Consider the following 23,438-nt stretch of genomic DNA (forward strand, 5'->3'; position numbering starts at 1 on the left):
CCCCTGCACGCTGCGCAGCGCGGGGGCCGGGCCGGCCGGCCCCGACGGGGCGGCCCCGGGGGCGGGGGGGTTCTGCCGTGCTGTCCCCACCCCCGGGGCGGCTCCTCCGTGTGCGTGTCTGTGTGTGTGTCTGTGTGTCTGCGTGTCTGTGTCTGTGTGTCCCCTCCCGCCCCCGCAGCGCTCCCGCCTCGGGGGGACGGTCCCGGCTGCCGCCCCCATCGCCACCACGCGGGGCAGGAGGGGGGGGGGAGTTTCTCGGCGATTTATGGGGCGGGGGGACACGGGGAGAGCGGGTAAATCCAGCCTGTGATGCCTATAAATGGCGCTCCTCTTCCAAGGTGCACATTTATTTAAAAAAAAAAAAAAAAAAAAAAAGGGGGGAAAAAACCCGGTCGGTGTCATCCCCCCACGTCAGGGCCGGTGGTGGGCGTGAGGCTGTACTTCCTCCGCCCCCTCCTAATGGAGCGAACCATTCCCAGCCAGCCTTCCTCGCCCTCTCCCGCTGCCTCCCTCTTCCTCTCCTTCTCCTCTTGTCTCCCCCCCTTGTCTGCAAAGTCCTCCGCTGCTCGGAACTTGTTGGCAATGTCTATTTTTCAGCTTTCCCCCACGTTCTCCAAAGTAACTATTTAAAGATCTGCAGCCGCAAATGGTTTTACTAAATGTAGGATGGGACTTAAGTTGAACGGCAGTTATATTTCTCTGATCCTTGCTGTACAGATAGGTAAGTGGACTGCCAAATTCCGTGTCAAGTTGTGCGCACCCCAGCCCGGCTGATGCATGCAGGAGCGGCACGTCGGGATAACCCGGTGCGGGGCGGCGGGACCCCGCTCCCCGCTCCCCGCGTTCCCTTCGCGGCGGCAGCTTCGCGTTCCGGCACGCTGTCAAGGCAGGGGAGTCCGCAGGAAAGGGAGCCGGTTTCTGATTTCTCGTAAACCACTTTTGGTTTTCGTTTTTCTAAAGCGGTGCATGCTCACTCATACTTCGTTTTTTTATTTTCCCTCCGCCTCTTCTTCCTTCTTTTCCCTCCTTTTCTCTCGGTCCCCACGAACAGTTGCGTTTGTATCTGGTTTTCGGATGTTCCCTTCATTCCCTTTCACTTACAGTTTGGTGACTCCAGTGCTAAGACATTTTCCTTCTCTCCCCGAGGGACAGAGAAATAAGAACGGGCACAAAATGTCTTGAGAGAGATATAGCTGGAAAGTTTTTTTGCAGAAAATCAGGGGAACAACAAAGGTCTCCCTTTGGGAACCAGAACGTTTTCCCATTTGTAGAGCATCTCAAAGCCGAAGAAAATCCATCACTAAATTAAAGGAAATAATCAACTCAAATGCACCGATTAAACAAATAAAAATTACTTTAAAAAATCGCGGAGTCCCACCGCCCAATCGTTAATTTTGTGCTTGGAGAAGACCTGTCAAAAATCGAGCAGGTCCAAAAAAATACTATATATGCTGTTACTTAAAATAGAACAGCTTTCTTTCCATGCTGGTGTGTATTTTGTGTGCTTGTTGCCGGTTTTGTTCAGTATCTTGGGGATTTCGCCGGTTGTTTGTGTTGATTTGCTCTAGGGTTCATTTTATACGTTTCTTTCCTGAAATTATTTTTTAGTTACAGACATTAAACAATCTCCAACTTAATGAGCACTTTGGTCCTATATAGGCAAATTTTAAAGATTGTCTATTGGATATGTAGATTCTGGAGCACGATCCAAAACTGGGTTAAAAAAAAAAAAAAAGTGGGATGAAAGCATGTTTTTTATTATCTAGAGTGTCGGGTGTGAAGAGCCCTTTGAAAATATTTTCCTGCAAAGGAATTCTGATACAATTAAAAAAAAAAAAAAAAAAAAAGCTCGGCATTGCTATTTAGAGATCCTTTTGCTCGGTCACACTCCTCTCCAGAAAACCTCTGCAACATTTTATGGGTACCAAAGAAAGAAGAGGGGGAAAAAGAAGATTTTAAAAATGAGGGGAAAATTAGAAAGAGAGGCAAAAAGCCTTGAACATTTCCTCATCTGATAAAGGCAGGCGGGGGAAGAAATAGTGTAATGAAATGTTGACCTCTGGGAAATGTGGTTAAATGATGCAAACCCCTACATTCGTATTACCATTCAATTTAAAATAAGGCTAAACTCTTCATAAGGCCAGTTTTTGTACTGTCACAGAAAGAAGGAGGAATGCTTTATTTGGATATTATCCTTAATTTCAATCCTTGCAATTTTTGTTTGTGTGTTCGTTCATTCATTTGGAGGAGGAAGATTTTCTTTCTGTTGTGTTTATTTGATTCAGGCGAGGATGGATTTTATTTCAAATTTCAAAAGGCAGCTAGAGTCGCTGGGAGATGCCGTTCCCTGGCTGGCATGAGCATGAGCAGTCATTTGGAAAGTTACCCCCAAATACTGCTGCACACCGTGGGGATGGTGGCGGTGCGGTGGCTTTGCAGTGCCCTGAAAGGGGACAGCTTTGAAGCTCGTGGAGGGCTTTTCTCCTCTCTGCTTCTGCTTCGGTATTTAGGGTAACCTTCCCCCCACCTCCTCCACACCTCCCCACCCCCGGATTCAGCTTCTGGTTGTCGGTGTGGGTGTTGTGAAGAGCCACTGGCTTTGCCCCATCCCTGGTAAAGACTCGTGTGAAATGGATGCTCGGCTTGTTCCCAAAATGTCTATGCACCGGGACTTAAAAAAAAAAAAGGGGGGGGGGGGGAGGGGGGATTTATTTATTTATTTATTTAGGATTTAGGCATAGGAGATGGAGCTGTCCGAAATCCCTGACATTTTGGGAGATGAACGGGGTGGGGGGTGGGGTGGGCTAAGTCTCCGCGGAAGGGACAGGAGGGATAGACCAGTCGCAGGACTGAGAGAACGGGGAATAGATTTCGGGAGGGGGCCCGGTCCGTCACAGAGGGCTCCTGCGGTCCTGCTGCATTGCACATTGCTGCACACTGCTATCTTTGAATGGGGGTGCGGGGTGTGGAAGGTCGTGGCAACTGCAAGGCACAAGCGACCTAGTTCATGAAAAATCCCGTTGTCTTCGAACCAGACAGGAGCAGTTTTCAGTCTATCCGCTTTTGCTTTTTTTCCCTCCCCCCCCCCCCCTTCCTTTATATATATATATTTTTAAATTCTATTGGCGGGGTTTGGGGCTACCCCGTGCGGCTGCCTCCGCAGACAGGGACAGGCTGCTCCTCAGGGGTGAGGGATGCTTGTCTCACCATTGGTCCCGAACGTGACCCTCGCCACCCCCCCATCCTCCGGCCCCAGCCTGGGGCAGGGCTCTTCTTCGAACCCCGATTTTCAGCACAGCCCGACAGATTTTTGCAGAAATTCGTGGCAACACCCCCTCCCCTGTAGCTGCTGGAGAGAGATGGTGCGGGTTTTATAGGACATCGTTTTACCCTCGGGATGGTCTTCGGCTCTTCTCTATTTGTTTGCCTGGCGTTTTTGGTTTTTTTTTTTGTTTTGTTTTTTTTTTTCCTATCGTAGCCAATGTCTGGAGCCTGCTGAGGGTTTGATGTGGTGGCTGGTGCTGGTGTGTGTGTGTCTGTGTGTGTGCGTAGAGGGGAGTGGCCACCAAGTCATGTTAGCGATGAATCAAACGGCAAGAGGAAGATTTGGGTTGAAACAGTCTCTTTTGGAGTCAGCCATTTAGCTTGTACCCGGCAAGAAACGCACACACACCCCGTCACAGCCGTTCCCTGGGGACACGGCGCGGGAGGTGTCCCCACCCGACGCCCGATGGTGTGGGCGGCAAGGGGCTCCTCCTCAAGGGACGGGGGAAGCCCCTTCCCGCCCCCGCTGGCCGCAGCGACATCCCCCAGGCCTAGGAGCACGGCGGCGTCCCCAGCTCCCGTCACGGGCAGGAGAGCGGCCGGGAGCCAGCCCCTCGCCGTGCCGGGTACCTCCGCCCGCCGGGCGGCTGCGGGCATCTGCGGGATGCCGTGCGGCGGCACCGGCCCTGCCGCGGTCCCGCGTCCCGTCCCGTGCCCTCTCGGGGCACGCAGGAGGAACCCGTAACTCGTTTTCTTCCCGCGTTTGCAGGCGGTTGTTCTTGTGTCGGTTGCTGTTGTACCGAACCGAGCTGCCCTTGGTTACAGCCATCCCGAAGGATGCCTGGGCAGCGGGTCTGGGGGAGTGGGGCTCACCCCGGCCCGGTCCCCCCCTGCCGCCCCGAGCACAGGCACGGCCGGGTCGGCACCCTCGCAGCTCTCTGCGGGATTTAGCGGTCCCTTCATTGAGTGTCTCTATCGCAGCTCTTTCTAGTGCTTTTTAAATTATTATTATTTTTAATTTAATTTTTTTTCCCGCTGCGCCTTGCACGGTGTTTGCCCAGAGACCTGGGCAATAGGGAGCGTGTGCGTGTGCGTGCGCCTGCGTTTGTACGGAGAAACGCTCCTGCTGCTTCGAGGAGGAATTTTCTAACAAAGGATCAAGTCCGGGGAGAAGCAGGCAGCGCATCTTCACCTCCCCTCCTCCTCTTCCCTTAAACAAAAAAAAAAAAAAAAAAACAACACCAAAAAACAAAAAAAAAAAAAGGGGGAAAAAATTAATGAAAGCAACGTCGCTAATTCACAGACACTGAACCCTCCGCTACTAAAAAAGGAAAGGGTGAAAAGCCCCTGTCTCACCTCCTCGAGTGGCCGATGGCGAGCCTGGCTCGGTCCCACCGCCCCTCTCCTGCCCCAGGTCGCGCTTTTAGCAAGGTCTGGGGGCGGGCGGGGGGAGGAGAAGGGAAGAGGCGAGTCGGGGGCGGCGGGCGGAGGGCTGGGGGCGGGGGCCGGCGGTGCTGACCTGTGCCCCTGCCCCCGCAGCGTACCTGGTGCAGGCGGTGAGAGCGGCGGGGCGGTGCGATGCGGTCTTTAGGGGCTTCTCGGATTGTTTGCTGCGGCTGGGCGATAACATGGCCAACTACCCGCAGGACCTGGACGACAAGAGAAATCTCCAAACGATCTGCGCGTAGGTCTTTCCTCTCTTCTTCGGGGCCGCGGGGGGAGAATGGGGGTCACCTGGGGTGGGCAACGGGGGCGAGGCTGAATGGTGGCGGGAAGGAGGGAAGGAACACAAGTAACGCGGGGGTTACGCTTTGGGCTTGGATTCTCCGCTCCAGGGTCCCTCCAAGCTTACTGCCACGGTGACAGGCCGGGCTTGGGGAACAGCGAAGTCTGGAAGGAATTTTTACAACGTTTTTAATTTTTTTTTTTTTTTCCTCCGTGAATCTGAGGTGGTTTTTTTTTGTTGTTGTTGTTTGGGGTTTTTTTGTTTTGTTTGGGTTTTTTTTCTGGGTTGTTTTTTTTTTCTGGTTTGTTGTTTGTTTTTTTTTTTCCCTTTATCTTTTTTTCTTTGCCTTACTTAGCTCCTCTTTCGTATTCTTTCCCTTCCCCCGATCTGCACTGGGGTGCTGACATTAGCTGCACGGGGATTGTTATCCCTTTCCTTATTGCTGCCTGTGTCCCACACGCTCACCGGCGGTTCCGGGCTTCCCCCGAGGCCGATGTGAGGCTGCCCACCCCGGCCGGGCACAGCCGGAGCTGGGAAGGCAGCTCCTCGGAAAACAAAACGTAATTAAAAAGGGAAAAGCCCTGTCACGATATGAATCGCACAGTGGCAGAGAGGTGGCCGTCCCAGCGCCAGCTCTCTTCTGCCGCCTCCATGGTCCCGGGAAAACCCATTTGCCCCCAGTTTCGCCCTGCACCTGGCACAGAGGGGACAAGAAGAAAAGGACAGCAATAATAGGGAATAATAATTATAATAATAGCAATAATAATAATAATAGTAGTAATACCAACAGCAACAAAAATATTAAGAGGAGAAAAGAGCTCGCTGTACAAAATTGTGTCCTGTACAGGGACAAAACCACGAGCATTTTTAATATGTCTGGGAGGAAAAACGGAAAAGCCGCCACAAAACAACAAAACAAAAACCCCAAACCCAAACCACACACCAAAAAAAAAAAAAAAAAAAAAAAAAAAAAGGCGGTTGCAGCACAGGGTGTTTTCCCCATTTTTCGTTGCAAAATCCCCCCATTAAAAAAATACGACCAAAAAAAGAAGAAAAAAAATATTTAGAAACGAGACAGTATCTTTAGACATAAATAAGTTTGGAATAGTTTGGGGTTTTTATTTTGTTCCGCGAAAATCAGGAAACAAAATACGTGGAATGAGAAGGTGAGAGGAGAAAAGGAAAGGAAAGGAAAGGAAAGGAAAGGAAAGGAAAGGAAAGGAAAGGAAAGGAAAGGAAAGGAAAGGAAAGGAAAGGAAAGGAAAGGAAAGGAAAGGAAAGGAAAGGAAAGGAAAGGAAAGGAAAGGAAAGGAAAGGAAAGGAAAGGAAAGGAAAGGAAAGGAAAGGAAAGGGGAAAGGAGTGTGAAGGGACCCTGTAACACTCCTCTCTCCCTACCTAGAGCTTTCTGAGTCAAACACCTAAGAAGGCTGGCACCTCTCTGTACATTCTGGACTGTGGTTTACTTTGTGTCCTGCAACAGAAATAAATACCCAGAGGCAGCAGCGTCCTGATATGGTATCTTGTGTCCTTGAGTGCCAGACCAGATGTTATCTGATCTCTAAAAATAATTCTTTTCCAAGAAAGACCCTTTCCCCGACCACCTCCCACCATCCGATTGCCTTCGCCCTGTGCCGGGATGTGTATTGAAAGAAGATGGTGAAAGATTTAATTTTCCTTTGGGAGATGCAATTACAGCAGAAATACTGCAGGAGAGGCACACTCTCAAACTCTGGCTTCTCAGTATCTCATTATTTATTACAAATGTAGCAAACATTGGGAGTCTACAGCCAGCTTAGAGTGCTCATAAATTAGAGGCAGTAGGAATACTTTGGAAAAAAATGAAAATAAAGAAAATCGAGACCCAGTTTCGCAGACGTCTGCCTTGAGGCACGGGGGAAATCGAAGGCAGAGGGCAGCTTCGATGTGATTTTCGATAACTCAGACATGGAGAGGAAAGATCCTCCAGTACCCTCCCTATGCGGTCCATGGGACGACGGGTACCTGCCCCGGCGATAAACGCCGGTCCTGTCCCTTTGAAGAAAGGAATTGGGGGGAAAAAAAAAATAAATTGTGCGAATAGCTGGAAATTATCCTAGGAAAGCGAATCTCTTCCCTGCCTATAGACCCCTGGCCACGGATCAGGGGGTCGCTCCCGCTGCCCTGGTGCGGGTCGGTGCGAGGCACCGAGAAGCGGAAGATGCTCTTTCTTCCTTCTCCTACCTTTCCTGCTCCTCCTACTCTTTCTCCTTGACTTTTTCCTGCACTAAGGACCTTTTCCCGTCCCGGGGAATCCCTCCCGAGGGCTTCTACACGCCGCACCCGAAATGGTGTCTTTCCCACCCCCATTTGCCCGCTCCCACTGGTGACGAGAAACCCTCAGGACGAGCCCGCGGGTTCTTGGGCTAGCTCCTGGCAGCCGAGGGGGGCATGTCCCCTCCCCCTCGGGCAAAGACCCCTCCGCCAGGGACCCACCAGAGCAATTTTTACAGCACCCTGACAGGGCTGGTGCCGAAGGCGGGGTTGGGGATGGGGGGGACCCCCGAACCCTCATCCAGCGGCTCCTCCCCGCCGGCCCAGCCTCCCTTTTAGGCATGCCCGGCTGGCTCCGCCGGCGAGAGGAGGGGGCGGCGGGCCCGAGGGGCGGGCCCCCCCGGGAAGGTGGGTGCGTGCCTGTTTTGACGCCGGCTGCTCTCCCTTCCTGCAGGTACTGGGATGATTTCCACGCCTGCACCCTCACAGCGCTCACCGATTGCCAGGAAGGAGCGACAGACCTCTGGGAGAAATTGAGACGGGAATCCAAAAACCTCGATTTCCAAGGCAGCTTATTTGAACTGTGCGGAGGCGGCAGCGGCGCGGCACCGTCCCTCCTCCCGCCGGCCTTGCCCCTGCTCCTGGCGGCTCTGTGGGCCGCCCTAGTGACCTGGCTGCCTTTCTAGGGGGGCGAGCACACTCACACCCACACCCTCTCCATGTGCTGGATCTATAGAGGAAGTGTCCATCCGTTGCTTTGGGGACGTTGTGCTTTTCTGTGGTTGATGATGATGATGATGGTGGTGGTGGTGGCTGATGATGGTGAAACACCCATGTAGGACTGTGGAAGCGTTCTCCTTTTTTTTTTTTTTTTTTTTTTTTTTCCCTTTTTTTTTCTTTTTTTGTGTTTTATTTGCCAAATATTACCAAACAGGCAGCGGCGCGCAGCCCAAATCGGACCTCAGCTTTACTATCGCTTCGAATCAAAAATAGAGAAAAATATAAAGAAACTAACTTGAGCCCTCGTTGTGCAAACGCAATCTCAGGAACGGCTCTGGGCCACCTACTGCAAAGGCTGTAACCGGCCGGGTACCTCCCGGCGAGCCACGGGCTCCACTAAAAATGTGGCAGTGTGAGAGGCGAGAACAAAAACCGCAGACAGGAAAAGGCACTGGCGAGAAATCCAAGGTAGATGTCCACGTGTGAAGCATATGGTGAATAATTCACAATCTCTCATCTTTCCTCCACAGTCGCTTGTGTTTTTTTGGCCATTCCACTGGAAAAAAAAAAAATTAAAAATAAATAAAAAAGAACATTTTTCCTCAAGGGGAAAAGAGAGCGAGAGAGGGAGAGAAAGAGAGGGAAACGAGCAGCTAAGGAAGGAAGGAGCAAGAGAAAGAAAGACGTATCTAAATGTCCGGAGGAAGGAAGGAATGTTGCTAACATCTCTGAGAGTTTACCTTTACTTGCTGTTCGAAGGCATCTTTCCGAATTCACTGCCTTTAATTTTTTCCTCCTCTTTGTTTTAGATGTTACACATAACAATAAAATACCTGAATATCCAACCGTAGAGATCACAAAAAGGGGGCTTAAATGTAAACCTAAAGGAAAAAAAAAAAAAAAAAAAAAGCAACAGCAAAATGATTTTGAAAGAAAAAAAGAGCCTTGATTTTAAAAGAGAAGAAAAATGTAATTTAAACAAAAGTTTATTATAAAGTCAATTCAGCAAAAAATAACAAAAAAAGATTTGCTACAAAGTATAGACAGAAGTATAAAATAAAAAATATTGTTTGAAATGAGGGTGTCGTCCTTTTTATAAAATATGTCTAGAGTATCTTGGAAAGGACAGGTCTTTTAAGGCAAGGAAGTCTAAATCTTGAACCCATCCCTTGACGAACGTGGCAATTTCAGTTCAAACAAGGACAGGTTGCCTGAATCGCTTAGTCGAAGCCTTTCTCTCTCTCTCTTTTTTTTTCTTCCCCTTTCTTTTGCTCCTTAAAAATCTGCTGCAAATCCTCCCACCCTCCTCCACCTCCTCCCGAAGCCGCGAACCGCAGCACCCCCGTTTTCCCGGCCGCCCGGGGCTGGCGCAGGGAGCCCCGCGCAGCGGCGGGGGCGGGCGGCGCGGCTCTCCCGCGGGCGCGGAGCGGTGCCGAGGCCCGGCGGAGGGAAGGCAGCAACCACCATTAAGGAGGAGGCTGCGGAGCCGGAGCCGGGGCGCAGAGGAGCCCTTTCATAATTAATAAGGCAGCTCAGCCGAAGGAGCAAGGGGAAGGGGGGACGGGGTATTGATTTCGCAGCAGAAGCTGCTCTAACCTCGGCTATTTATAGACGCCTGATGCCTTTATAAAGAAATACACATCAAATAGTGAACACGTCCTTTTTACTTATAAGAGGAGAGCCCAGCTGGCGATCGGGGGTGGGTGGGTGGGTGAGTGGGTGATGGGGAGGTAGGGACCACGAATTGGTGCGAGATGATTTATTCCGCTGGAGAGCCGTTGCCTGTGCGATAGCTCTCCTTTGCCAATGTGTAGGGTGGCAGAGTCTCTCCTTCGCCCCCTCTCCCTGCTCCCTCCTTCCCAAGGTCCGCAATGCAATGTGTAAGCAATAGCAAATGTAACAGTTCATAAATCAAACAGTGGGTCGCAAGCCAATCTGCATTTCCCAAACGGATTGAATCCCAGCAACGAATGTGCTCAGGAACTGGAGCCAGGCGCCTTTACCACTGGAAGCAATGTTGATTTTTTAATCATAAAATACATTACGCTTGTGTTGGGGGGGCTTTGCAGAGCTCAGCCTCGCTTCGGCAGACACACGTCTGCTTGAATTTCGTTTTACTTTGGCCTCCCTCTAGATTCAATCCCCACCACCACCAAAGAAAAAGGAAAACCCTGGAGAGAGAGCTTTGTTTAAATGGTTTGGGTTATTTTCCCTCCCCACAGAGGATCTAGGTCTAAATTGATTTTTCTGTGCACATCTCTGTATTCATGAGGTCAGGCGCTGCTGTTATAGTTTCCTGTAGCACGAAATGCCGAGTAGAGAGGGGAGAGGAAGCCTTTGTTGGGGTGCCAGGGGCTCCGCAGCTTGCTGTCTGCGCCGGCTGGGCGCCGGGGACCCCCGCCGCTCCGCCCCGGGGCGCCCGGGAGCCGGTCCCGCCCGCTGCCGCCGTCCCCCGGCTCGGTTTCGGGTGTGCTCCTGCCGCCGCCCCCGCCTTCCCGGCTGCTGGACCGTGCCCAGCCGTCGGAGGACGATGGAAGGGAGCCTACCAGCTTTCCCTCACCCCACAGAAGAAAGCTGAAACGCCCTAAAAAGGGGGCGAGTTCCAGCTCATTAGCGGACTCGAGTTATCTTCGTGTGAAGTTCAATTACTAATGAATGATCTCTCCGTAATTAGCACATCCCCCAATTAACCCTCCGTTGAGGAGAATAATAAACGGTGGCAAACGAGTGAAAAACAGCGGAGCGGATGGGGAGGGTGCCCGGTGGTCGTTCCCGGGCCCCTTTCCTCCCTTCTGTCTCCTCCTGGACTCTGCTGTTCAGGCGCTCATCCCCGGGACACAGGCCGGCCGCCGGGCCTGCCGAGCTAGCCGGGATGCACTAACCTGCATTGCACCCCGGGACTTCCCTCACAGGCGGCAGGGATGGCAGCAAAGCCCGGTCCCGCCGGCTTAGCTCCCCTGGACAAACTGGCAGGCGAGGCTCTTCCCGCCGGCAGCTTCGTGGTTTTTTTTCGGGGAACACGAGCAACCAACAAACTCCTCTTTCCCTCCCCCCTCTTCATTTCATAAGAGTCCCCCAGTACGCAAGGCATTGGTTGTCCCCTTTCCTGCTCCTTTCAAGGTCCATTTCTGAAGCCTGAGTGCAATGGTCGATTTTATGTATTTCATTTTCTCGACCACAGGGATAGATGGCTGCTCTGCCTTGCCATGTTGTGTGGGCAAGGAAACATGAGCCCTCCGCCAAGTCCCAGAAAAGGACTGAGTGTACTGGACTTGCCTCCTGCCGCCTTGCACCTGTAGGGTTTGTAAAGGCTGCGGGAAAGACTGAGCTGTCTCTTGCCAGGCTGGTCCCACTGCCCCAGGCAGCGGCTGCTGTAGGAAGAGCTGGAAGAGGTTCAAGCCTCTAACATCCCTTCCTAACTCCCGTGAGCTGGTGAACTAGAGAAGGGAAAAACGCAACAGAAGAGCATTTAAACCTTGACAGTGACCACAGTAAAATTATCTCCTGCTTAGAAGAAAATGTGTACACACGCGCGCATAGAGGGGGAAAAAACCCCAACAAAACAAAACATAAATGCAGATCAACAGGGAAAAAAACCGCAGCTGAAACAAAAGACAAGCCAGTGCATTTCTAGCTGGCTGGATAATCGGGAAGAGTTGCAGCCATTGCGGCTCTGCCTGCCCTAATTCCTATTCCCAGCTCCGACTGAGCAACCGCAGCCCCGCAGTCCCCGGAGGGCTGCAGAGCGCTGGCTCCTTCTTCCCCGGCAGCGCTGGATGCACCCGCGCTTGGCCTGCGGCTGCTCTCCCGCTGCCTGCCTCCCTCCCCCTTTTAGCAGCCTGGCTGAGCCCTGCAGGGAGAGCTGCACCTTGGCCCGGCTCGGGCTGCCCTCCGACACGGCGAGACCCTGCCAGCACTGGGCTGAGGTGCTGGCGGTCGATTATTTTTTGCTTTAAGGAAAAAAAAAAAAAAAAGAAAAGAAAAGCAACCAACAAACCTTTTCCCATCTGTTCAAAAGCTTTAACAGGGAGATGGAGTGGGCCTGTGCTGGGAGCAAAAGCTTGAGCCAGGACGCACAAAACTGAGGAAAAATATGAGTGGTAGTGAGAAAAAACTGGTTGGTGCTTATGGAGGGGGCAGGGAGGCATGGTATGAAAGTAAGGTGCAGTATCCGTTTCTGACAGGACTCTTTGGTGCCTGTATCTACATCTCAGGTGAAGCAGCCAGTTACTGGTGGTTCTTGGCTCCTCTGCACAGTCTAGGGATGAATGGATCAGTGACTCTTCCATCACTTTTTGTCTCGATGGTTCTTTTAAAATCTATGCAGTTGCTGTCCTGCCCACTAAGTTCTGTGAAGGGCTGAAAACCTAAGGAGAGAGAGAACAGTTCAGGCTTTCTATTCACCAAGGAGATTCATTAATGATTAGTGCCATTAGGTGGAATACAGTAGTGCCTGAGGGCCCCAATTAAAGGAAAAGTGAGCTTGTTAAATCCAGAAAGCCAGATTCTCCCTCTGATACTCCCGCCTGATGTAGAGGTGGTGTCTCCAGGGTGGGCAGCAGGAATAGCCCTGGCTTCCTATGTGAGCAGCCTCTGTGCCTTCCCCCCCACCTCCTCCACCTCTTCCCTCTCCCCTGCCTTAGCTGCAGATCCTGCTTACATGGTGCTGCAGAGCAAGGCTGTTGCAGGAGTTGGCTGGCAGGACTTGCAGAAGGAGGTGCCAAATTAACTTATTCTTCTGAGCCACTTCATTCTTCATCATGAGTGGGTTTGGGTGGGCTTTTTTTGGTTTAGGTTTTGGGTTTTTTTGGGCAGGGTTGAGAGCAGGCAATGTGGTGGGGATTGCAGAGGAGTCTGTTATGAAATCAGATGCGATTTTAGATGTCTGAAAGAGTTTCTTTAGGCTAAAGGCAGCTGAAGATCAATTGCACTATTGGCAAATGTGCTTCCAGCTGGTTGGAACCTCCCTTGAGGGACAGTTTTAACTCAGGCCCCATTGCAATGATAGGAACAGGAAAGGGCTTTCATTTTCTTTTGGGCTAAACACCTTCTGCTGCCCAGTTCCACCAGTGAGAAGAGAAACTGGAGATGATGTGGGAGAGTGACAACAGAATTATTACTGGTGAGTTACTGGCTGTTCCTTTCTCCTCAAATCCTCATGGTGGGTCTGTGTTTGAAGATTTTTCTTAAAGGACCCTGCTCCTGAACTATGGGTTCGCTAACAAATGGGCAGACTGTGCTGGCACAGACTTTGCCTTTCAGGAGGTACTGAATAAATAGATTTAAGTGGATCAAATTCTCAGAAATTCAGCCTGCAGCTTGTGCCTTAGCTTTTTAGGTTGTATTGTTTGTTTTATTTTGTTTCTTTGTTTGCTTATCTCCAAAGCTGATATGAAGAAAAGATGAAAACAGCCTCCTGAGGGTCAAGGTGAGACTGACCAACACCTGATTGCTGGTATTCACCAGTAGTAATAAATCCCTGATCACAGGTGCTGGAAGTCTCTTCAGAGAAACAATATTGCTGCAGGGGACAAACAACTAGTCCTGATCTTTACACAGCCATTCTCTGGGAAAAAGTATCCCCTGAAGTCAATGTGGATTCTGCCTAGGTAAGGATTTTGGATGCTCTGTTTTACCTCAGATGGGAATGTTATCCCAATATGAACTCCAGGTTCATGCCACCAAAATACAAAGAGCTTTGTGTGTGCATTGTGCTTTGCACCTCCACATTTCTTGTCCATGATATCAGTTTATTAAGGTCTGTGAAAAACTTACTAGTCTCTCAAGCATCAATGATCAAATCTGCAGGGCACCTTTTTTTTTGCCAGGAAGCAGCCTTAAGAGTGGATGGGCAGTGCATCCTTTAATACCACTTTAATACCACAAATTTCTTTAACACTTTGGAAACTACTGCATGTTCAAACTGATGCTCCCCAAGGCAGTGAACAAAAACCTCAGAATCTCAGTCAACCAAAGTAAAAACCAAGTAACCAACCAAAAAATATTAGTAATCATAAGAAAGAAAAAATCACTGCTAGTCATAGGAGTTGTTTTAATCAGATTTATTCCACCTTAAATCACTTGTTTTGCTGCAGTCACCGTCAGTAAGTTTCCTTCAGATACAACTATGTGCATGGTCTAATTCTGCCAAATGCACCTTTTCAAGAGTCAAACCATGTGTCTAGTACAGTCTCTCTTCGTTAGGACTTCTAATAGCAGTACTTCTGGCAATAGTAGTAACTTAAGTACAAGAAATTTTGCAGTAAATGGTCAGTTTGGTACTTATGCTTCTTTTAATGCATTTTATTTTGACTGGGTAGTGTAAGAGGTCTTATCCATTCCTGTGCTCCCCTGGGGCACTTTCAATTTTCCAGCCCTCTGGCACAAGCTGCCTTTTGCAAAGCAATGATTCTTGTTAAGGCACTGCCTCATTTTGTTTCCCATATTCTAAGAAATCCTTAAATTAGGTTGTCAGATGAAAAATCCAGAACATATTTTGTTAGCATGGAACATTGGTCACATTAGTTTCGCAATGCCTCATTGAAGGATCCAATATGTCAGAAAATTGTCCTAAGCTTTGCTGTTTATTGAGGCTTAATAGGTGCCCTTGTCTCTTTTACTAGAACCATGATGCAATACTTGTTTTTTTCTGTTGCAGACATTTCACTTGATTTCCTTCACCCTTACTCCTAATGTCCATTAAATGGGAGTAGCACTTTCAAATCTTTGACATTTGTGAAAAATGATGCATGAGGAGAGAGGCTTTATTAATTAAAAAAAAATATTTTATCTTTTAGCTTTCATCAGAAGGAAAATGCCCTGATTGAAATGACAACAACAAATAAGAGGTAAAGATGCTCCCCTGTTGTTTCACAGATTCCATTATGTAACAGAAAACATTCAACCCTGGGTGCAGGAGAGTTGTGGTTCATGTCCCTCTCTGAAGAAGCCTCATCTTAAAGAAGATGGTAGCAGCCCAGCCTCATGCAGGTGCTGCTCTGCAGGCATTTCAGGCTGTGAATTTCAGCCTGTGCCCTCGGCTAGACTGCCGAGGGCAAGTTGCAATACCTGTCCTTCTTGAAAAATCCCTGTCCATTTTCAGTCATGTCACTCATCGCTCATAAGCCCTCTGTTTTGCTGTGCATCAGAAGTATATTTAACCACTTTCTCTCCATTTTTTTAGGTGTTGGTGATTTGCACTCTCTCCACCTAAATCAGATATCTGGCACATCAATACTTAGAAGTCTTAGGAGAAGAAGAAAACATCAATATTTTGCTGAACACAAAAAGTTGCACAACTCCCCAATCTTTATTTTAATGTCAGCTACGGTTATTTCATAGTTTGTTTTTTTTTGTTTTTTTGGGGTTTTTTTTTGCAAAATGAGTGATTTCCACTTCTTTTTGAATCCTATCTGTGCAAATAGCTTGGTTTTTCTCCCTAGCAAGTGTTAACAAGGGACTGCGAGTGTTTTGCTCAGGCTCAGTAGTCAGGCAGTCCTGGGGTGCCTGACTTCTAGGAAAAGCCACAGCAGGAACAAACGAGAGGCAGCCTACGCACCAGGCACAGCTTTTGCTGGTCCTCAGCCTATGTTCCAGCTCACACCCGTGGCAAATGAATCGCCGCTAGCAGCTGCAGCACAGACCAGCGCCAGGAGGACAGATCCGGACGAGCTGGATGCTTCATCATGGAGCTGTCCTTAGAAATGATGGCCCATTTTAAGGCAGCTTCACCCTCCTCAGCAGAGCCCATGGCAATTTAGGACTTGCTCTGCTCTAATCTGTGTAATTTCAACCTTTGTGTGAACCAGATCATGCAACCGGGGGCACCAGAGTCACAGGGAAGTCGAGTTCCACACGAGGACTGGCTTGAGAAGGTGCAGCAATTAGCTCTAAATTCACTCTTACCAACCTGTCATTTCTGTGCTCTCCCCTGCTGCTCTGCAAGTGAAGCCTTGTGCTCTAGAAGAAGGGGAGAAGAACATTTTGCTCATGCTCATATTAATCAAGTCATCTTGTGAGCTGCTGAATCTGTGAAATCGTATCTCCCATGGAGTTCAGTGGTAATGACTGTCTTCGATGTGGACTCTCTGGTGTCTAATAATACAGTTATATTTCTGCAGTGGATGCACTCCCATCATTTTTTCTCCTCTGCCTGCCTACTTCCACAGCACTTGTAGGCAGCTCAAACCTTTGAGACTTCTATCCCCTGTCAAGTTTGATCCAACTTAGTTCACAGGCTCAAAAATTATTTAGGAGGGACCGACTGGCACTTGCACAGACAGTGTGATCTCATAAGCTTCCTTTTCTTGGGAAACTAGGCTACCAGCCTAGCAACGGGGTGAAAAAAAAAAGCCATCCTGCTAGCAAAGAGGACCTAAACACCAGGAGGAAAGAGGGGAGGTGGGAGAGGAACGTGAAGCTGTTTTGAAGGAAAAAATTGCTGCCTGGTGGCTGCAGAGCCCTCACACACTTAAAGGGCCAGCCTTGGAGAGACATGCTGAAGAAATTATCCTCCAGGAGATGGAAAGTTCTCTGATGAAAATTGGTAAGCGAAGGAAATGACCTGGATTCATCTCACCGCCTGGCATGCTGAAGGGATTCTCTATGGTAAGGATTGTCTCTGGTGACACTCGTTCCTCCCTGTGGACTAGAGGAAGACACAGACACAATTAGCATGCAACCTGTATGCCTGAAGCATCTAAAGCGAGGTGTGTCCTATCCCAATGGGAATGATCTTCTTCCCACTCTCTCCTTCAGACCAAAGTTTTCCATGGTGCTGCTGCAGGATTTGTTACTTCATGTACTACATTTGTATTTTAGAAAAGCTGCTGTGTGTCTCAATAGCTGCAGATGTATGCATGGTTTTACTGGGCATTTATTATCACTTATCCTCTTTGCACTGAAACCTTTCCTGTCCTTGTATCTTATGGAATAAAATTCTTTAAGTGAGCTTTAATGGTTCTATGATTCTACTTTAAAATTAGGGAGCTGTCATCCCACTTATATTTGCTATCATACAATGTTTGAGGCTGTCAAAAGTGTTACAGTGCATCCTCGCATAAATTGATATTTAATTTCAGTAATTACAATGTCACTAATTGTGTTTTTGCACCTGATGCAATTACTCACATTTATCTATTGAGCTCTTCTTTGTTCTTTCTATATTTAGGCATTCACTTATTCTTTAATCTTCCCTGCCTATGGTAGATCATACAAACAATGAAACTTGGAAATAAAAGCTCAGACTTTCCCATCAATTTCTGTGTGCCAGATGAATGGGATAGTTTGGAAATTTGTGTGTTCCTGGAGTGCAGGATATGCTCAAAATCCCACTGACTACTTCTGTGTAATTTTTATGAGGCTTAGAGGGAGTCTGGTTATCCAAATATTACACAGTGCAATTGTTTATACTGGCCTACTCCTAAAAGTTTTCTAATTTTTAGGGGGCTTTTGTGCTTATAGCCTTTCACTTAAAGTTACTCCAGGGCTGCTGTGGCAGCCCCTTTCTTCTGACCCTTTCACCAGTGCTCTTTTCCTCACAGTCTTCCAGGGGTGAACTTTTTTTGCCATATTCCCTGGGAAAAGGCTTCCTATACCTCAGCCATCCTCCTGTTCTCTTCTCCCCTACCTTTTCATCATGTTGCTGTCAAGTTATAATTCATATCATTCAGCACTCAAGTTTCCACACTCTTTCCACTTGGTGCCTTCTAGATCCATGAGTACATATTACATATAAAGAGTATATAGTAGTAATTTTAATATAGGATAAGTAATACCTGATTAAAAATGCATACAAGGCATATCAGCCAATTAGCGTGCAACATTTGTACTTAATCAAGTGTAATCCAGCCAGTGCCAGTGTTGCTATCAGACAGAGATCACTGGAAGGCAACTTGAGCAGGCTTTACTAAAGAGCATAATTTTACTGTGAGGTGGTTGTTGATAGGACAGTGATCTCCTGCTGCACTGGAGGAGATACCAGGAGAGGATGGCCACCTAAGGACTCCCAGTTGCATCCTGTCTGTAATTTTCCTATTAGCCTTGAACTTGGTGTATGCCACCAGCTACAAAATCAGTGAATAAAGCATGTGCTTTATGTCTGTGAACCCGCTTCAACTTTCTCTGTGTTAAAGTACAAAGAAAAAAATAATATGGGCTTCAGTGTTCCTGCTGCATCCCAGCAGACAGTTTGAGGATAGTGTTCCCTCTTCTCAAAGATACCTAAGACTCATTGGCCTCTGAGTTATGGTCCACATAGAAACTTCTTTTGAGTCTATTTCATTAAAAACAAACAAACAAACAAACTTTTAGTGGGAAGTATGTCTTTATTATTATTTCCACATGTCAATATTATTGCCATCCATTATTTCACTTTAGGAGTGACTTTTATTATTTCAGCTTGAAAACTCTTCCCAACTGTCTTAAATTAAACCAACATAAATTTAATTTAACCTGAAGGGAACTGAGCCTCCCAGACAACTGCTATCTCTCTGCCGCTAGAAGTGTGTGTTGCTGCAAGATTTTACATCCTATGACACAACCAAGGCTGCTTTTGGGTTTGAGTGTCCATGAGGTAATAAGCACTGACCTTTTTGAGTTTAACTAATCTTCAGAAACCAGCCCTTTGACTGAGTGACCAAACTCACCACTTGGTGCAAATGTGTGTACTCTGCAGATCATGTCAGAGCAGTGGGGCCTGAGCTGGGCATCCAGTCAGCAGTGAGGTACCATGACAGCAGACATGTGTTAGGCAAACTGCTGCTTGCACAGGTATTGAAATAAACTTTAATGTTTCAGCTCCTTTGGAGCAAAGACCAAGTGGTCTGGAGAGGTGCTCTCTAGGAAAAAATGCCTAGAACAACACTAAAAGGCAATTTGTGCTGGGGTGTCTGGAGAACTCAACCTTAACAATAAGATGAGTCACCTAAAGGAGGACCTACAGACCTTAAAACAAATATATCTGAACAAAACCTTGCTGGTAACAAGTATTTCCTGATGAGGTCCATCATCAGAAATTACATGGATCACACATGGATCCTAAAGGAGGACCTACAGACCTTAAAACAAATATATCTGAACAAAACCTTGCTGGTAACAAGTATTTCCTGATGAGGTCCATCATCAGAAATTACATGGATCACACATGGACACCATAGTCTCTTGTGGGTCTCTCCAAGCCTTTTTCACAGCTTTCTAAAATCCCAATGTGATAAATGAACGTCGTCAGGAAATATTTGTTCTTTCTAAATATTTGATATCTTCAGAACGTGATCTTTTGGTTAAATAACCAATATTATTTGGTTCTCAATCACTACCACTACTAAATTAATGAAAATCTTTGCTGACAAGCTTTTCTGAATATTTAGTAGTGCATAGGCTTGCTAACAAACACATGAGGTTGCTCTGGCACAGGAAAGTCAGTGTATGTTGCTTTGGGATTAGGGTGAGAGAAATTCCAAGACATGAAGCTGTGTTGGACATCTGCACAGAGGCTGCTAATTAAGTCCTCTTAGTCAGATCCACTGTGTCTTCTACTGGTTGCTCTTCTCTTCTAGGGCTTTTCTGCAGCACAACTTTCCCCTGCTGCTTTATGAACCATATTCCCCTCACCAACCATTCATGAGACCTTCAGATGTCAAACCCTCTAACACGGATAGTGTCTCTTGGCATCACATCCTGAAGAGCTGATGGACACCCAGCAAAAGAATCAGATTATAAGGCAGTGGAACTTCAGTATTTTTACACCATGACAAGTAAAATTTTTTATCTCAGGTTACTTACATAAACTGCCTCAGCGGATAAAGGTGTAGGAGGAAACACAGTCAAGAAGTAGAGGTTTAACCTGGATATTTTTATTCAGTGTACAGGAAAGATGCTTGGTGACGTGCAGATGTTTGCCCCACATTTTTTGTGTAAACAGAACCTGGTTCTAACATGTAACATTAGCACTCTGTTTGGAGGAGCTGGGGCTGCATGAACTCTGCATTTGGCACTGAGGAAAGAACTTCCTTGAGGGCTGTGGAGCCCTGAGACAGATCTTTAAATATGTATTTAAAGGTCAGGCAGTAGCTTTGGCAAGTCATTTTAGCTTTTTTTTCTCTGGCGTATTCCTCAAATGGACTTAGTCTCTGGATGCACTTCTTAAAGAGGATAGCAGAAACCAAATCTTTTATGATCATAAAAGTGGAGTTTCAAGATTCATATTTTTGAGAAATATAGCTCTGGAAAATGAGTTTAGAGCAAAAGAATACACTAACTGCAGCTGGGAGTATTGCACTTGGTAATGTAGAACCTGTCTGAGGAATAGACAGAATATATTTCATGTATTATTTGCTAGGTCAGTGAAACTCCAAATACAAATGAAACCATCAGAAAGTTTCCTTGAGTTTGTGGCACTGGTGGAAATTCTAGACTTGATTTTCAGAAGTTTCAGATCCTCTCGGTTCCTAGGGTTATTATAACTGGAACTATGGCTGCTTCAAGTTTAAGCCCAGCATGAATTAGGGATTTCAATATGATAATGAAATATTTTGTTCTTAACCTGGTGTACAGACATAGGTTAACTGTATCTTTGAGTTCCATATGTTAACTGCCTCAGAGTTGGATTGATAGGAAAGTAATTTTTGAAAGAAAACAAAAATTACTGGTTGTGTAGAAGAGTTTTGTGAATATAGGCCATTTTTAGTGTCTTTTATGCTGTATCCCATCACCTATACCTGTCCTCTCTCAAAGGGAGGCTTGGTTGTATGCACTGGTATTGTCTGAAGCTAGTTCTTGTTCACAGGCTTAGGTAATACTTATGCACTTGTATCTCCAGGCCAGTTCTGACACAGCTCCTCAGCAGGTGGAGAGGCCCATCCTGAATCTCCCCTGAGATCAGCTGATGGAGAAATGTTAGATAATGCAAGTCTTCAAGTAAATTTCACATGTGGCATAATATATAGTCACAAAATAGTGAATTATTGCTCAGGAAGTTTGTATTCCCCCTGCACTTGTCACTTCACATGCCAAAACTGTTCTGCCAACCTGCCTCTGAAGCCCCATTTCTGTGTCCACTTTTGCATGTTCAGATCCCCAGGACAGGCTGAGCCCAGTTGACAGATGCAGTGGGGAATCTTGTGAGCTGCAGGATGGGAATGACACTCACACACTTACCTTTGGCCAGCTGTCCCCTGGCAGCAGCTCCTGTGCTGGATTCCACCCCACAGCACGTGGGAATAGAGTCCCTGGTGAGTGGGGCAGGAGCTGGCACAGCAGCAATCCCAGACCCACGTCCAGCTGACACAGGTCTGGGTAGAACAAGCCTCCATGTTCCTGGAACCCAGCTTGGCACTGCCTTCTGGAAGCACTTTGCTTTCCTCTGAGCATCAACCAGGAAGTCTCTCTAATCATCTCTGTACATACCTGCAGTGGCCTAAAAGGAACAAAGTGGCTGGAGATGATCTGAAAGCATGAATAGTACCCACAGGTACTTTAATCCTGTCAAGGGTAGGGTGTTTTTCCACTTCTGCTTATAAATTAGAGACCAGAGACCTAATTACCTCACAACTTTCCCTAAGATGATAGCAATTATGTATTTTAAAGTGCTTTGGGTTAGGCTAAGAGAATAAAAAGTGTAGAGGAAAGCCAAATTCTGAGTTTTGTGGCTTTTTATTTCTGCAGAAGCACATTGCTGAAGGATGCCTGAGAAATGCCTGGAGCCCTTGGCTGCATAAAAGGGGCAAAAAGAGGTGAACAGCTTTGTCTGTCGAGTATGAGGTTATGCAATGATAGATGTCCCCAGATAACTTGTCAAGTACTTCTATGGAGAAGGGATAAACACAGAATAAGGACAGCATCACTCAATAAAATTTGCAAAACTGAAAGATGAGAAGAGAGCATTTGCAACCCACTAAATGTTCCTTCTTAGCTTTGTTGTCTGACAGCTTGGCTGAGCAGCAATACCATGACCTGTGGAAAAGTCTCTTCTAGCTCTAGGCTTTTATTTGCATCTGGAACATTTTCTAAAATGACTTTTCATTTACTTGGCTGCTCAACAGGTGCACACACCAGCTAGTATTCTTAACCATAAGTAGATAATCCAACTAGTACTAATGGTTTAATGCTGCTTCCCTATTGCAAACCATAGTACAGACTTCAACATGCACAGCATGAACTGAAATCATCCATAGGATCTTCAGCAGCACTTCTCAAAACACTCTCCTGCTGTTGGAAAGGGCAGCCAGAGCCCTCTGAGAGAGGTTTGAGCAAGTGTGGCTGATTCAGCTACGTCATATCTCAGGGCTGAGTTGTTTCCATTCACCTCTTCCTGATTAACACCCTGTGAGGAAGCTGTTGTTGAGAAATCAGTGCATTATTCCTGCTTAACTCAACCCTTGAGCTGCTCTTATGAAACAGCAATGACACTTTATATTTGCACCTTGCCTTAATCAGTGATAACTTGCAAGTGTGGACAAGTTCTGGGATACATGATTCATTATCTTAGAGGAGTGAGAGCAGTGTAATGAATATGCTGAGTGACCCAAGGGAGAATCTTCTATCCAGTCATTTCGTGAAGGAGATCTGAAATGAATTTTACCTTGGGGGTTTTGGGAAAGAGAAATGGGGTTGTTTTCTTCACTTGATCAGTAAGAACAAAGGAAAGAAACCAAAGAAAACCAACCAGCATTTCTATGGGATATCCTGTTTTCACTGTTCTTGCAGAATACATTGGGGAAAACATTATTTCATTCTCCCATATATTGTCTCCCACAGGTGTTTCTCACAGCAGAAGGCTGTTTCGGTGGCATCCATATTTGTGGCAGGAGCACTCATGGATAGCAGCCATCCCTCAGATGTAGGAGGAGGAAGCTTGCCAAGTTACCTGGGCTCTCATCAGTTAGATATTCACTCATGTATGAGAAGTAAATTGTCTTGGATCAAATCTCTTGTATGTCCAGTAATTGATAAGCACCCAGAGGAAAATGGCATTTCTGGGAAGAGAAAAGAAGCAGCTCTTTATCAAGCGTGTGTGCATGTGACTTGGCTCCCCAAGAAGATCTACAAGAGCCAGGCTTCCATGCCCTTTCCCCCTAAATAAGGCACACTCTTTATCCTTGTACATTTATAGACATCTGGCAGCATTGCCTGGTGTTTGTTTCTCATTTTTTCCCCATGGAGATAGGCCAGAGAAGCCTGTTGTATTCCTGTGAGGGCTGCAGTGTTGCAGAGGTGAGATCCTTTGTGCATATGGTCAAAAGCCATGGGTTCTGTGGGCTGGAGAAGGTCTCCTACCCTTCAGTGCACCAGAGCTGGGTGAACAGTACAAAATCACCAGCGTTTTTCAGGGGTTATTCCCTTTGTGCTTTGTTCTGCTTGTAAAAGGATACAGGAAACCTCATGGTAGTTAAGATTAATTTTTTGCCAGTCTTGCATTTTTGGAGACATGAGTGTCCATTTTTATGGCTGGACCAGTTTCTGAGAGTTGATTCACAACTG

At 47.2% G+C, this 23,438-nt stretch overlaps 1 protein-coding gene across 5 annotated transcripts; it reads left to right on the forward strand.

Annotated features, from left to right (window-relative positions):
• The first annotated feature begins 26 nt into the window (after positions 1-26).
• Positions 27-17,218, forward strand: NRN1 (neuritin 1). 5 transcript variants are annotated; one of them, XR_002465754.2, is made up of 6 exons: positions 352-721; positions 4,804-4,948; positions 7,696-8,429; positions 13,451-13,570; positions 14,759-14,809; positions 15,145-17,218. XR_002465754.2 is itself a non-coding variant. In XM_031503946.2 (4 exons), exons 2-4 carry the CDS (start codon positions 667-669, stop codon positions 7,925-7,927), a joined length of 432 nt encoding a protein of 143 aa, XP_031359806.1. In that variant the 5' UTR covers positions 27-110; positions 598-666; the 3' UTR covers positions 7,928-9,041. The 5 variants fall into 5 exon arrangements, 4 of the variants coding, with proteins under 4 accessions (XP_031359806.1, XP_031359805.1, XP_021390396.1 ...); XM_031503946.2 differs by lacking the exons at positions 13,451-13,570; positions 14,759-14,809; positions 15,145-17,218 and adding an exon at positions 27-110 and having other exon boundaries at positions 598-721; positions 7,696-9,041; XM_031503945.2 differs by lacking the exons at positions 13,451-13,570; positions 14,759-14,809; positions 15,145-17,218 and adding an exon at positions 117-338 and having other exon boundaries at positions 598-721; positions 7,696-9,041.
• Positions 17,219-23,438: the final 6,220 nt, after the last annotated feature.

Source organism: Lonchura striata, chromosome 1, assembly GCF_046129695.1.
Source record: "Lonchura striata isolate bLonStr1 chromosome 1, bLonStr1.mat, whole genome shotgun sequence".
NCBI lineage: Eukaryota > Metazoa > Chordata > Aves > Passeriformes > Estrildidae > Lonchura > Lonchura striata.